Below are 15,109 nucleotides of genomic sequence, written 5' to 3'. Positions count from 1 at the left end.
AGATCTGTATGAAAAGAAATCTTAGTCCAATGAATCACAATGGAGTGTGTTCTCCACAAGGGGCCAGTTGGCTTATGCTTACCAGTACTGCCGTGAACTGTTGCATCTGTGACAGACATCCTTTGTGTTGGTTCTCTCACCATTTGATCCAGGACAAGAATATCCTTCAGGGCATAACTGGTTCAGCTTGAGGTAGTCCCCACCATGGATATGCTCTTCCAGGTGAGCTTTGTTGTGCTTGATCCAGACTCTGCTTAGTTACCTAGGTTTTCTCTGTCCTATTTTTAATGGTCTTCAATATGGAAGAGTGTTGATTCATCAGTGAGTGAAAACAGTGGATGTCATTCAAAAGGCGGTATTGTTACCCGCTTGTTGATTCCACACTCAATGCTGAGACAGCCCAGATCCCCCCTGCCTCCTTCCCACTGCATTGGCACTAATCATGGGTACTGTTTCCATCCCTCTCCCTGGAAAATGTTTAACCTGCCTGCAACTTTGTTGTTGTATTTGACCCAGAGAGGAGTTTCAAACCATATATACCAACACTCCAGACACTATTTGAACATTAATCCCCACTGTTTCTCGGTCACATTCATGCATATGCAGGCATCTGAGGTCCAATTGTCCTAAACTACCTTTAAATTCAATCTGCAATCCACATTCAAATCTGAAGACTGGTTGCTCGTGAAACTGATATATACCCTAACTGCAGAATACACCCTAACTGTCACAATCCTAGAGAAAAAATTGATAGGATATTCCTAATGATGGAGAAGTTCAATTATGTAGAAAGTCTGGCGAACCTGAGACGGTTCCCTTTATAAAACAATGTAGAGTGAGAGGTGATTTAATGGAAGAATTCAGAAATATCAAAGTTATAGACAGTGTGAGTTAGACAAGGGTCTAACCCAGGTGTAAGAATCCAGGGTCGCTTGAGGAAATCCTTATGATCTGGATTTTTGTTCATTTCAAAAATGTATTGTATTCATTATCATATGCAGTAAATGGAACATAGAATATAGAGTATTACATCACAAGAACAGGCCCTATAACACACCATGACTCTGAAGACCAGGTTGCCAATTTAAAACAATTCTATATTTCCCTCCATTTTCTATCTGTTTGTTTGTTTGTGTAAGTGCCTGCTTCCTCCACTTCAACTGTGTGTTCCAGGTACCTACAACTCTTTTATAAAATACTTGCTTCAAGTATTTCTTTTAAACCTTCCCTCTCTCACCTTAAGTATAGTTCCTCTTCTTTTTGAGATTTCCATCTTGGGAAAAAGACACTGACTATCCACCCTGTCTACACATTCTCATAATTTTAAATGTATCAGCCTCCGGTGCTACAGAGAAAATTATCCAAGTTTGTCCAACCTCACCTGATAGTTGATAGCTGATACACTATTTCTGGCAAAATTCCATTGAATCTCTTCTGCACCCTCTCCAAAGCCTTCAAATCCTCCTGTAATGTGGCAACCAGAGTTGTTCTCTATACTGCAAATATGGCCTAACCAAAGTTTTATACAACTGCAAAATGATGCCCCAAATTTTATATGCCACACCCCAACCAATAAGGCAAGTATGCCATACAACTTCTTTACCATCCAATCTCCCCGTATATTTATTTAGTGGTATTGCATGGAGTAGGCCCTCTTCGCCCTTCAAACCGTATTGTCCCAGCAACCCCACAACTCTGATTAACCCTAACCTAATCACAGGATAATTTACTATGGCACATCTACCCGGTACATCTGCTGACTGTGGGAGGAAACTGGAGCACCAGGGAAAACCCATGCATTCCATGGGGTGGATGTACAGAGATTGCTTATAGAATGGTGCTAGAATTCAACTCTGGAACTCCCTGAACTGTAATAGCATCACGCTAACCACTATGCTACTGTGGCGCCAACTTTATATTACCACCCAACTCTATATTTGTTGTACTAACACTCGCATAACGAACCAATGCTACACATGCTTCCTCCTTAGACAATATACCTATAAAGTGTTGAGAGGCACTTACACAGGGCGCAGCCCCCCAATGCACAGTATTGGTAGGACTCATTGCTTTGATCTGGAATCTACCATCTGGAAGAGGTGGTGGGAGCAGATCCAAACCCAAATGTTTGGGAAGCTAATTTTTGTTTTGTGGAGTGAAGGCATAATGCCACTGACCAATGTTAGTTCAAATGGAATTTCTGATGCAAGGAATACACATCCATTTAATTCAAATTACACTAGATCAGGGAAAGTGCTTGGTAGTGGTGGTGTGTTAAGAATATAAGCAAGGAGATGTGGACCATAAAAAGGGGAGGAATATACAAAAATGGAAAGGATGCTGTATTTGAATGCACAAGATGATCCTGAAGTGCATTTAGAAATCGTCAGGTATGATGTTGTAGACATCACTGAGTTGTGGCTGAAAGAAGATCATAGTTGGAAGCTTAACATCCAAGGATACACAGTGTATCAAAAAGACACAAGATGCGGGAAGCCCAAAACAACACTCGCAAAATGTTGGAGGAACTCCGCAGGTCAGGCAGCATCTATAGAAATAAACAAACAGTCAATGTTCTGTGCAGAGACCCTTCTTCTGGACTGGGAAGAAAGGGAGAAGATGCCAGAATAAAAAGGTGGAGGAGAGCAGAAGGATGACAGCCAGAGTGATAGGTGAAGCCAAGAGAAGAAGGAATCTAATAGGAGAGGAGGGTGGAGAGAAAGGGAAGAAGGAGGTGATAAGCAGATGAAGAGATAAAGTAAGTGGACAGAGTGGGAAATAGAAGAGGAAAGGAGGAAGAAAAAAATATCAGAATAAGAAATCGATGTTCATGCTATCAGGTTGCAGCTACCTAGATGGAATATGAGGTGTTACTCCACCATCCTAAAGGTGGTTTCATCATAGCAAAAGTGCAGGCCATCCTCTTGACCTATCACCTTCTAGCTAGTCCTCCTTCCCTTCCCTCACCCGTTTCTTCTGCCATCTTTCTCCTTCCTTCCCAGTCTTGAAGGTTCTCAGTCTGAAATGTCGACTGTTCATTTATTTCCATAGCTGCTGCCTGACCTGGTGAGTTCCTTCGATATTTTGTGTATTGTATCCAAAGGACAGGCAGGTAGGCAGGGGGTTGGGGTGGCTCTGTTGGTAAAAAATGAAATCAAATCCTGACACATGATCAGAACATTTAGAATCCTTATGGGTAAAGTTAGAAAATGCAAGGGTAAAAAGACCCTAATTGGAGGCCTATACAGGTCTCTGAACAGCAGGCAGGATCTGGGGTACAAATTACAATGGGAGATAGAAAAGACATAAAAAAACAGCATGTTGGGATGATCATGGGGGATTTCAATATGCAGGTAGATTGGATAATCCAGTTGGTGCTGGATCCCAAGAGACAGGATTTGTAGAATGCCTATGAGATAGTCTTTCAGAGCAGCTTGTGATTGAGCCCACTAGGGAAAAGGATTCTGGATTGGGTACTTTGTAATGAACCAGATTTGACTAGGGTGCTTCAGGTAAAGGAATCGTTAGGAATAGTGATCATAATATGATTGAATTCACTCTGCAGTTTGAGAGAGAGAGAGAGAGAGAGAGAGAGAAGATAAAACAAGATGAATCTGTATTACAGTGGAGTAAAGATAATTACAGAGGCATGAGAGAGGCGCTGGCTAGTTTATTGGAAGGGGACACTAACAGAGATGATAGCAGAAAAACAATACTGGAGTTTTTGGGAGCAATTCAGAAGGTGCAGGACAGATACATCCTGAGGAAGGATTCTAAAGGGAAAGGTGAGGCAACCATGACAGACAAGGGAAGACAAAGACAGCATAAAAGCAAGAGATGTTGTATACATTCAATGGCCACTTTATTAGGCAACTCCTGTACCTAATAAAGTGGCCACTGAGTGCATGTCCATGGTCTGCTGTTGCTGAAGCCTTTCCACTTCAAGGTTCAGAGGTACACTTCTGCACACCACTGTTGTAACGCATAGTTATTTGAGTTGCTATCGCCTTCTTGTCAACTTCATTCAGTCTGGCTATTCTTCCTTACTATGGGAGGAAGGCACAAGATGGGAGATTATAGGCCAGTTAGCCTGACTTCATTGGTTGGACAGATGTTGGACCCCACTATTAAGGATGTGGTTTTGGGGTACATGGGGGGGCACATGATCAAATATGCCAAAGTTGGCATGGTTTCCTTAAGGGGAAATCTTCCCCGACAACACTCACAACACGCTGGAGGAACTCAGCAGGTCAGGCAGCATCCGTGGAAACGATGAGTCGACATTTCGGGCCAGAACCCTTTGTCAGGACTGTAGAGGGAAGGGGCAGAGGCCCTGTAAAGAAGGTGGGGGGAGGGTGGGAAGGAGAAGGCTGGTAGGTTCTAGGTGAAAAACCAGTAAGGGGAAAGATAAAGGGGTGGGGGAGGGGAAGCAGGGAGGTGATAGGCAGGAAAGGTGAAGAAGGAATAGGGGAAAAACACAATGGGTAGTAGAAGGAGGCGGAACCATGAGGGAGGTGATAGGCAACTGGGGAAGGGGGCAGAGTGAAATAGGGACAGGGGAAGGGAGGGGGAGGGAATTACCAGAAGTTGGAGAATTCTATGTTCATACCAAGGGGCTGGAGACTACCTAGACGGTATATGAGGTGTTGCTCCTTCTACCTGGACAGTATATGAGGAGTTGCTGCCCAGCCTGCTAAGTTCCTCCAGCGTGTTGTGTCTTCTCCTTCCCACCCTCCCTTCACCTCTGCCCCTTCCCTCTTCAGTCCTGACAAAGGGTTCCGGCCCAAAAGTCGACTCATCGTTTTCACGGATGCTGCCCGACCTGCTGAGTTCCTCCAGCGTGCTGTCAGTGTTGCTTTGACCCCAGCATCTGCAGATTATTTTGTGTTTAATCTTCCCTGACAAAGCTGTTGAAATTCTTTGAAAAAATACCAAGCAGGATAGATAAAGGACAGTCAGTGGATGCTGTTTACTTGGATTTTCAGAAGGCCTTTGTCTGATATGTGGCACCTTGTCTTGTAAACAAGATAAGAGCCCTTGGGATGAAGATGGCTGGTTCTTCACTTGCGATCAGGAGAGAAGATGAGCCCTCAGGAGCGACAGCATGATCATTGCTGACTGGAGAGGTGCCCTTCTCCGTCGCTGTAGGACTTTTCACCTGCCTGCGCTGTCTAAGTTTATAGAGAGGATCAGTGCATGCAGACTGGTTCCACAGTGGCACGCCAAGCTATGACGACTGTGGCAACCGCAAGGCTGTAGGTTGAGTATTGGAGTTTGCCTTCTCCTAGACAGACTGCCTGGCAAGGCTAACGACTCCCAGCTACTTGGGTTTGGAATTGGAGTGTTGTCTTGCTCCTAGGCTGGCTGCCAACCAAGGCTAATGAGCCCAGCCTGTCCACCCAGTTATACCACTAGACACTTGGTCATGCATGACATACAAACATTAAGAACAAGGACGTCACATGAAGACATTGCTACGGGCACAGTAGTGTAGGAGAGGCCTTAGTGAGTGGCGTCCTGCATGACAAGCCAAACAGTGGCCCAGCGGCGGTCACTACACCTCGAAAGGAGAGGCTATGGAAGATGCTTCACCTTCTTAAGTGAGTGGGATGTCCAGCCCAGGGCTTTCCTGTCCCCAGGAGCCCATGTATACTACTATACATACCACAGTAGAAGATTGGTTGACTGGCAGTAGGCAAAGAGTGGAAATAAAGGGGGCCTTTTCTGTTTGGCTGCCAGGGTCTAGTGGTGTTCTGCAGCATTTGATTTTGGGACCGCTTCTTTTCTCATCATGTGTCAGTTGTCTGGCTGATAGAATTGTTCGGCTAAATTTTCAGACAACGCAAAGAAAGATGGAAAGGCAGGTAAATTTGAGGAAACAGTATTTGTAGAAGTGCTTAGACAGATTAGGAGAATTGACAGAAAGATAGTGGTTGAAGTATAGTGTCGGGAGGTGTATGGGCATGCACTTTGATAGAAGGGATAAAGAGGTAGATTATTTTCTAAATGGGGAGAAGAGTCAGAAATCAGAGGTGCAAAGGACTTCCCCAAAGGTTTGAGTCGGTGATAAGGAAGGTAAATGCAATGTTAGCTTTCATTTTGAGTGGACTAGAATATAAGAGCAAGGATGTAATGCTGAGGCTTCATAAGGCATTAGTCAGACCATATTTGGAGTATTGTGAGTAGCTTTGGAACCCTTCTCTAATAAGGGATGTGCTGGCATTGGAGAGGGTCCAGAGGTGTTTCATAAGAAAACCGGGAATGAAAAAGTTACCATATTAAGAGTGTTTGATGGTTCTTGTCCTGTACTGAATGGAGTTTAGAGGGGGAAACTCATTGAAACCTATTAAATATTGAAAGGCCTTGATAGAGGGGATGTGAGAGGATGATTTATGTAGCAGGGGAGTCCAGGACCAGAGGGCATAGACTCAAAATGAAGGGCATCCCTTTAAAACAGAGGTGATGAGGGTGTTGAATCTGTGGAATTCATTGCCACGAAAGGCTGTGGATGCAAAGTCATTTTATATATTTAAAGCAGAGGTTGATGAGGTTCTTCATTAGCAAGGTGGAAAAGGTTATGGGGAGAAGTCAAGCAAATGAGGTTGAGAGGGATAATAAGTCAGCTATGATCGAATGGTAGAGCAGACTCAATGGACTGAATGGCCTAATTCTGCTCCTATGTCTTTTAGGATTATGGTCCAAGATTCCAATAGGGCAATTTTCCATGCTCCCATTTCTTGAATGGGCATCCAAAATTGCCCCATTAGAATTTTTCCCCATGTATTCAATTTCTTGAGAGAAAACTTGACAAAATATTACTTTCCTTCCAAAATAATGAAACAAATCACAATGACATGAATCTAAGCTGCAATGTTGTTCTCAGTCCTTTTGCCTTTTGCTCTGTTTTGTCAGCAGCACACAACTATATCATGCACCAGCTCTTTAAATTGATGATTCCAGCTAGGCTGGGTCCAGGCTGAGGAGTCTACATATCAATATTCTTTCTTTCTTTTCAAATCTTTTTATCGTACATATAGGAAAAATAACATGAGTACATCGAAGTAACAACACATACAATGCCTCAAAAAAAACCCATCATCTTAAAGACTGAAAACAAAATTTTGTGATAACAAAAAAAAACTACTGAGCAGAAAAACAAGAAAAAAAAATAGAACTCATTAGGTGTACAACCCCGGAGCCATGCATCATACAAAAAGCTTCTAAAAATAAACATCAAACCACCAGCAAGAAAAGAAAATATACTAAAAAAATTTACAGTTAGATTGTGGAAAAATTATGTCAATTAACTCAAATGATAATAACGAGCAAATGAGCCCCATCTTTTCTCAAAATCAAATAAAGGTTCAAAGGTTTGACTTCTAATTTTCTCCAAACTAAGACATAGCATCACTTGAGAGAACCATTGTGATACAGTGGGAGCTGATGTACCCCTCCACGTCAACAAAATGGCCCTCCTAGCTATCAATGTAACAAATGCAATAACAAATTACCATGAATATTTTGAGGAATTATTCCAAAAAGCACAGTTAATTTATTAGGTTGTAAATTAATTGTAAGTGCTTTAGAAATTGTTGAGAAAACCGACTTCCAGAACTGTTCCAATATAGAACAAGACCAAACCATTTGTGTCAGTGTAGCTATCTCAGTTTTACATCTATCACATTGACTATCAACATTAGGAAAAATTTTAGAAAGTCTCTCCTTTGTCAAATGGTAATGATGTACAATTTTAAATTGAATCAATCAATGAATCAACCAGTTAAATATTAATTAAGTTGGCTTCACAATCCAATTCATGCACCTTCTAATTTTGCTTTTCAATGCCCACTCAAACATTACTACTTCATAACTTTTAGGGTTGAGAATTGGCATGCTTGTACCAGATTTTAGTGCTGTCAAACAGCCCCACACAATGAACATGCATCTGATTTCTAGTGCATTTATTCAGAATGTATGTTCTTTGATTATGGTCATTAGGTATGCATTGTACAGAAGAAAGACTCAAAGAAGATGTATGCTATGAAATACATGAACAAACAGCAGTGTGTGGAACGTAATGCAGTGCGGAATGTTTTCAAAGAGTTGAGGGTTATGCAGGGTCTGGAGCACCCCTTTCTTGTCAATTTATGGTAAGTAGTTATTACTTTTAAAATGTACTTCATTGTCATCTGCAAAATTTCACTTAATTGGTGCTTGGAGCTTATGCTAATACCTATAGATAGGAAACAAAGTTTTTTAAAAAACTTTTCTATCTTATAGGTTCTACTCCACCCCCCCACCCCCGCCCCACAACCACCACCACCATTCCATATACCCTGGACATCCTATTTAACTATTCTATCAATCTTACAATCTAACTGATTTCTACCTATATATTTGTTATCTATCTTCATTCAATTCAACTCTGCACATCCTACCTACACAACTCCATTCTATACAAAACATTTACCCACATCTCTTCAGTATGTTCCCACCACCCATCCCTGTTTTATAGATTTTATCTACCTGTTGCAAATCCCATTTTCTTGCCTTCATGCTACAGATCCTATTCAACTATCTGTATGCTGCATTACATTTTCTTCCTCCATCCTGTGTTGAGATTTACTGTCTCGTGTCCCCTAGGCATTCCATGGTAGTGACAGATCAAACTCAGATAAATCCTGACACTAAAGTAAATTGAAGATGATGTCCTTTGAAGAGAAGTGTGCCCATAAAAATGGGGGAAAAAAGATGGGAGGCATTGAGTTAATCAGGATCCAGTATAATTCTGAAGCAATTGACTTAAATATTATTTTATGAAATCAGTTAAAAATCAATTGGAAATTATTATTTTGGTCCATGTGAAATGAAGTTGGCTTCACACCTGAAATAATCTCATTTGTGTTTAGGCAAGAAGTATGGTATCATTTATGGGGGAGTGAGGACTCAACATTTTGAATTTATGCTGCCACTGTTAGGGAACTTTCAAAGTTTTACTTAGTGAGCAGAACTCTTACTTAATTTAAATAAGAAATAATAAAATCTGAACAATATTTGCATACTGGTGACAGAACTTTGAACATTTCATTTTCTTTATTAATTGAAGCAACTTAGTGTTCCCAACATGGTGTTAAAAAGAAGCCGCCATTTTAATATCCTTGAACTAATCTTATCCCCTTTGCACACATTCTTTCTGTGTTAACATTTGTTCTGTCATGCTTATTTGATTAATGAATCTCTCCCTATCCTTCCACCCAATCCTTATGTCTGTTCATACTCCTTCCTCCCATTTGCTCCAAATGTGCTTCCACTTTTTCAAACCAGCAATCCTTCACCTTCCTCCCAAATAATACTATTTCATTCCATCTCTTTCCCAACAGTTCTCCATTTTTCTTCACCATTGCTTTACAATTCATAGAAATATAGAAAACCTACAGCACAATACAGGCCCTTTGGCCCACAAAGCTGTGCCGAACATGTCCTTACCTGAGAAATTACCTAGGGTTACCCATAGCCCTTTATTTTTCTAAGCTCCATGTACCTATCCAGGAGTCTCTTAAAAGACCCTATCAAATCTGCCTCCGCCACTGTGGCCGGCAGCCCATTCCACGCACTCACCAATTTCTGCATAAAAAACTTACCTTTGACATCTCCTCTGTACCTACTTCCAAGCACCTTAAAACTGTGCCCTCTCGTGCTAGCCATTTCAGCCCTGGGAAAAAGCCTCTGACTATCCACACGATTAATGCCTGTCATCATCCTATACACCTCTATCAGGTCACTTCTCATCCTCCGTCGCTCCAAGGAAAAATGGTCAAGTTCACTCAACCTTTTCTCATAAGACATGCTCCCCAATCCAGACAACATTCTTGTGAATCTCCTCTGCACCCTTTCTATGGCTTCTACATCCTTCCTGTAGTGAGGCGACCAGAACTGAGCACAGTACTCCAAGTGGGGTCTGACCTGGGTTCTATACAGCTGCAACATTACCTCTTGGCTCCTAAACTCAATCCCACGATTGGTGAAGGCCAATGCACCGTATGCTTTCTTAACCACAGAGTCAACCTGCGCAGCAGCCTTGAGTGTCCTATGGACTCGGACCCCAAGATCCCTCTGATCCTCCACACTGTCAAGAGTCTTACCATTAATACTATATTCTGCCATCATATTTGACCTACCAAAATGAACCACCTCACATTTATCTGGGTTGAACCCCATCTGCCACTTCTTAGCCCATTTTTGCATCCTATCAATGTCCTGCCGTAACCTCTGACAGCCCTCCACACTATCCACAACACCTCCAATTCAATTCCATCTCCCTCATGGCTCCCATCTTTCCTCACCTTTCAATTCTCTACTATTTTAAAAGCCCTTGTTAAATTCACTTTCTCCTCCGTACAATCTTAATTACCTTTTCTAAACTATTTTCCCTGCATTGATGTTATGTTTCCCCCATTCTTCCTTTCAAATATGCCTTGCTGCATTTATATACATTCAAATATTGTAATATTAAATACAAGGTACTTCTGGACATAGTGGAGCTCTTCATAAGTTAGTCTCTGCCACAGTAAACAGTTGAGGCCAGTTCATTGACTATATTTAAGAGGGAGTTAGATATGGCCCATGTGGCTAAAGGGATCAGGGGGTATGGAGAGAAAGCAGGTACAGGGTTCTGAGTTGGATGATCAGCCATGATCATACTGAATGGCGGTGCAGGCTCGAAGGGCCGAATGGCCTACTCCTGCACCTATTTTCTATGTTTCTAGAGAAATTAATTTGCCTTTGCTAAAAATGTGAAAATGTCATGAAATCATCATTGAAATCGATCTCTTTGGTGTAGGGCTGAGGACACAAGTCCAGTTGCTACATAGAGCCTACGGATATCAGAATCGGAGTTTAATATCACCAGCATGGGTCATGAAGTTTGTTGTCTTGTGGCAGCAGTACATTGCAATACATAGTAATAAAACTATAAATTACAACAAGAATTGCATATAAAAAAATAAATTAGTGCAAAAAGAAGGAAAAAGGAAATACTGAAGTGTTCATGGGTTCATTGTCTATTTAGCAACCTAATGGCAAAAGGGAAGAAGCTGCTCCTGAAATGTTGAGTGTCTTCAGGTTCCTGTATCTACTCCATGATAGTAGCAATGAAAGAGGCATACCCTCAGTGATGAGTGTGCTCATGATGAATGCTGCCTTTCTGGGACAGCCTTTTGAAGATGTCCTCAATGCTGGGGTGCCCAGTGCCCATGATTGAGCTGGCTGAGTTTACAATTTTCTGCAGCTTTTTCTGTTGACCCCTCAATACCAGATGGTGATGCAGATGACATTGAGTGCAAGGGCTGTTGAGTGCAACACCATTCAACCAGCTGGTATATCTCACCTGTATGCCATCAGAAATTCTGCTAACAATAGTTGTGTTGTCAACAAAAAGAGATTTTCTTTAGGCTCCAGTGTAATTCAAGACCGACTCTCCTTGAAATACACTGAATTATTGATGAACTTTAACATGTGATCAGGGAAAACTCAAAGTTCTACTTGCCTGACCCCATTTAGTCACTGAACAAAATACAAGAGAGTATTGTCCTTATTAATTGTAGAGAAAAGATAGTACAGAGTCTACAACTACATTTTAAAGTGAGGGACTTTTGGCCCAGAAATGTTAATGACAGACTCATGCATGGCTTTTGTACTGGAACCTGCTTGTCAGGGAAGAGAATAATATTATACTCATGTGAAGCAGCAACACAAAATGCTGGAAGAATTCAGCAGGTCAGGCAGCATCTATGGAAGGAGGAGAGTGGTCAATGTTTTGGGTTGAGACCCTTCATTAGGACTGGAAATAAAGAGGTTAGATAGCTCGTATAAAAAGGTGGAGGAAAGAGGTGGACCACGTGTTGGTGGGTGATAGATGAGAGATGGATGAGAGGCAAGTGAGGCAGGAGCAAGGCAGGAAAGATGCAAGAAGCTGGGAAGTGATAGGTGGAAGTAACAAAGAGCTGAAGATGGAATCTGATAGGAAAGTACAGTGCACCATGGAATAAAGCGAAGGAGGTGAGAGGGGAACCAGAGAGAGGAAAGTGTGGGTGATGGGCAGATCCAGACTGAAGGCATAGACATAGGCACTTGCCTTTTAGTTGGCTATTTGGAATGCTCCATTTTCCAAACCCGCACCAGCAATGTTCCTCAAACTTTCGCCACTACACTAATGACAGCGTTGGTGCAGCTTCCATTTTGGAAGATATATTATCCACTGACATCTTCTACAAACACACTAACTTCCACCATTCCCATCTTTTCTCACTGTACCAAGGATGGAATTCCCTTCTCTCAGATCCTCCGTCTCTGCCTCATGTTTTCCTGTGATGAAGCTTTCCACTCCAGGATATCTGAGGCATTTTCTTCTTTCAAAAAACAGGTTCCTCCCCACCCTAATGTTATCAATAAAGCCCTCACTCACATCTAAGATTTTCTGCACATTTGCCCTCACCCGATCCCCACAGAGTTCCCCTTATTTTCACCTATCGCCATGAGCCTATACATCAAACATATCATTCGCTGCAACTTGTGCCTTCTCCAGTGAGAACCCACCACCAGGCACATCTGCCCCTCCCTTCCTCTCTCTGCTTTCTGCAAGAATTGCTCTTTCCATTACTCCCTTGTCCATTTATCCCTCCCCGCAGATAACTCTCTAGGTACTTATCCATGTGACTGTGCTAAGTGGTATCCCTGCCCCTACACCTCTTCCCTAACCATCATTCATTACCCTAAAGAATCCTCCCATGTGAGGCAGCTCTTCACATGAGAATTCATTGGTATCCATCATTGCACCTAGTGACCTCCTCTACGTTGTTGAGATCTGGGGATCACTTTCTTGAGCACCTTCACTCCATCTGCTGAGTGAGCTTGGATCTTCTGGTGGCCCACTGCTCTAATTCCACTTCCACACTGCCATTCTGTCCATAGCCTCCTTTACTGCCAAGATGAGGTTAGGGAACAGTGCATCATATCAGATCAATTGTGAGAATGCGGCAAGTGCACATGCAGCCGATCTAGCTAGTGGTGTAGGCCTCCTACATGGGGAGGGCTCTCTCCCCTGGCATGGGTTTTCATGTATGCATGTTTTTCCTCTTGGCATGCCTGATTTGTAGTTCCCACACCAAGTTGCCCAGTGTGTACCGTTACTAACATGACTCAGATGAGGGAAGATATAAGTGGATTTTTTTTTGCATCTGTATTTACTCGGGACATGGACACAGTCTATAGAAGGGAGGCAAAGCAGCAGCAAGGTTATGGACTGTGTATAGATTACAGAGGAGATATTTGCTGTATTGATGCAAATTAGATTGGATAAGTTCCCAGGGCCTGACAATGTGTTTCCTTGGGAAACTGCAGGAACCCCACAGAGATATTTAAAATGTCCTTAGCCATGGCTGAGGTACCAGGGGATTGTAGGACAGTTAATGTTATTCCATTTTTTAAGAAAGGCTCCAAGAATAAGCCAGGAAATTATAGGCCTGTGAGCTGGACATCAGTGGTGGGTCAGTTATTGGAAGGCATCTAAAAGGACTGGATATACAAATATTTGGAGGTGTAGTAGACGACAAGGAAGACCAAAGCTTGCAACAGGATCTGGACCAGCTGGAAAATGGGTTGAAAATGGCACTACTACTACTACGTCGACTCAGGCCTAGGGGGCCGGCGTCGGGCACGATGCTGGACTCTCCACTTCTCCTTCCCTCTCATCAGTGTGTTCAGTTCATCTACACTAGCCGCGCCGCTGTCTTCTAGGAGCATGTTGACCATAGTCTTGGGAGGGCACCCAGGGTTCATCCTCCCGTGCTTGGGCTCCCATATGATGACTAGGCTTGCAGGTAGCGCGGGGTGGCGTAGACAGTGCCCCGCTAGTTGCAGTCTTCTCGCCTCGATTTTAGTGGAGAGCATTGGTAGGTTGTTATAGAGCTCAACGTTCATCATGTGCTGTTGCCAACTTACGTCAAGAGCCATCCGGAGCATTCGTGTATAGCAACCATCTAGAGACTTTCGCATCGTCTTGGTGAGTGTCCACATTTTGCATCCGTACGTGAGAATGGACTCTATGACTGCTATGAAAATCCTCTTTTTAAGCCCTCTGGTCAGGTTCGACTTTCAGATTTCCTTCATGTCGTTCATAGCCCTCCATGCCAGCGCCTTCCGTATCTTTATGTCCTTCTCCAAACTCATCATTCTTGACCCGGGGTACTTGTAGTCAAAGACTTTCTTAATGGTATCATTCTCTACGGTCTTGAGAGTACCTTCGTCGCAGTTAAATGCCATGTACTCTGTCTTTTTAGCGTTTAGGTGAAGTCCAACTTTATTGCACTCAATTTCCACTTTTGTCAGTAGCTGCTGTGCTTCCTCCATCTGGTCAGAGAGCAGGACTATGTCATCTGCAAAATCGAGATCGGTGAGTGTAACTGGTCTGAGCCTTCTGGTCCGCCCTGGTTTTATGGTAAAACCAAGCTTGTCATGATCTTTGGTAGCTTGTCGCAGAGCGTAATCAAGGACGATTATAAAGATGTAGGGTGCCAGAGTGTCTCCTTGCAGCACACCAGCTCGGAGCTCGAACACTGCTGTTTCTCCGTCTGGTGATACAACTTTCGCCATGGTTTTGGTACAGCTGGACTCTATTGCTCTCAGTAGATGGTCTGGCTCTCCGTAAGCTTTCAGGATCTTAGCATTTTACCTCGGTGAAAATGGCAAATGTAATTTAATGCAGACAAGAGTGAGGTGTTGCACTTGGGGAGGACAAACCTTGGTATGACTTACACTGTGAATGTTTGGGCATTGAGGAGTGTGGTAGAACAGAGTGATCTGGGAAGACAGATCCATAATTCATTGAAAGCGGCATCATAGGTAGATAGAGTCATAAAGAAAGATTTTGGCACATTGCCCTTCATAGATCAAAGTATTGAGTACAGCACAGGAGTTGGGATGCTATGTTGAAGTTGTACAAGACATTGCTGAGGCCCAGTTTAGAGCATTGTGTGCAGTTTTGGTCACCAACCTAAGGGAAAGATGCAAATAAGATTGAAATAATACAGAGAAAGTTTACAAGGATGTTTCT

General features: G+C 42.7%; 1 protein-coding gene across 5 annotated transcripts in view; it reads left to right on the top strand.

Annotated features, from left to right (window-relative positions):
• The window catches only part of LOC140200777 (serine/threonine-protein kinase 32A-like), a 329,027-nt gene that overhangs the window by 120,092 nt on the left and 193,826 nt on the right, over positions 1–15,109 (top strand). For all 5 annotated transcript variants that reach the window (XM_072264378.1, XM_072264377.1, XM_072264379.1 and 2 more), the window contains one exon: positions 7,999–8,150. In XM_072264378.1, the coding sequence (XP_072120479.1) occupies positions 7,999–8,150 (152 nt within the window). The remainder of the gene's footprint in view (positions 1–7,998; positions 8,151–15,109) is intronic.

This window comes from Mobula birostris, chromosome 7 (genome assembly GCF_030028105.1).
Source record: "Mobula birostris isolate sMobBir1 chromosome 7, sMobBir1.hap1, whole genome shotgun sequence".
NCBI lineage: Eukaryota > Metazoa > Chordata > Chondrichthyes > Myliobatiformes > Myliobatidae > Mobula > Mobula birostris.
The sequence above is the reverse complement of the archived record's forward strand: the minus strand, read 5'-3'. Positions and strand labels throughout refer to the sequence as shown.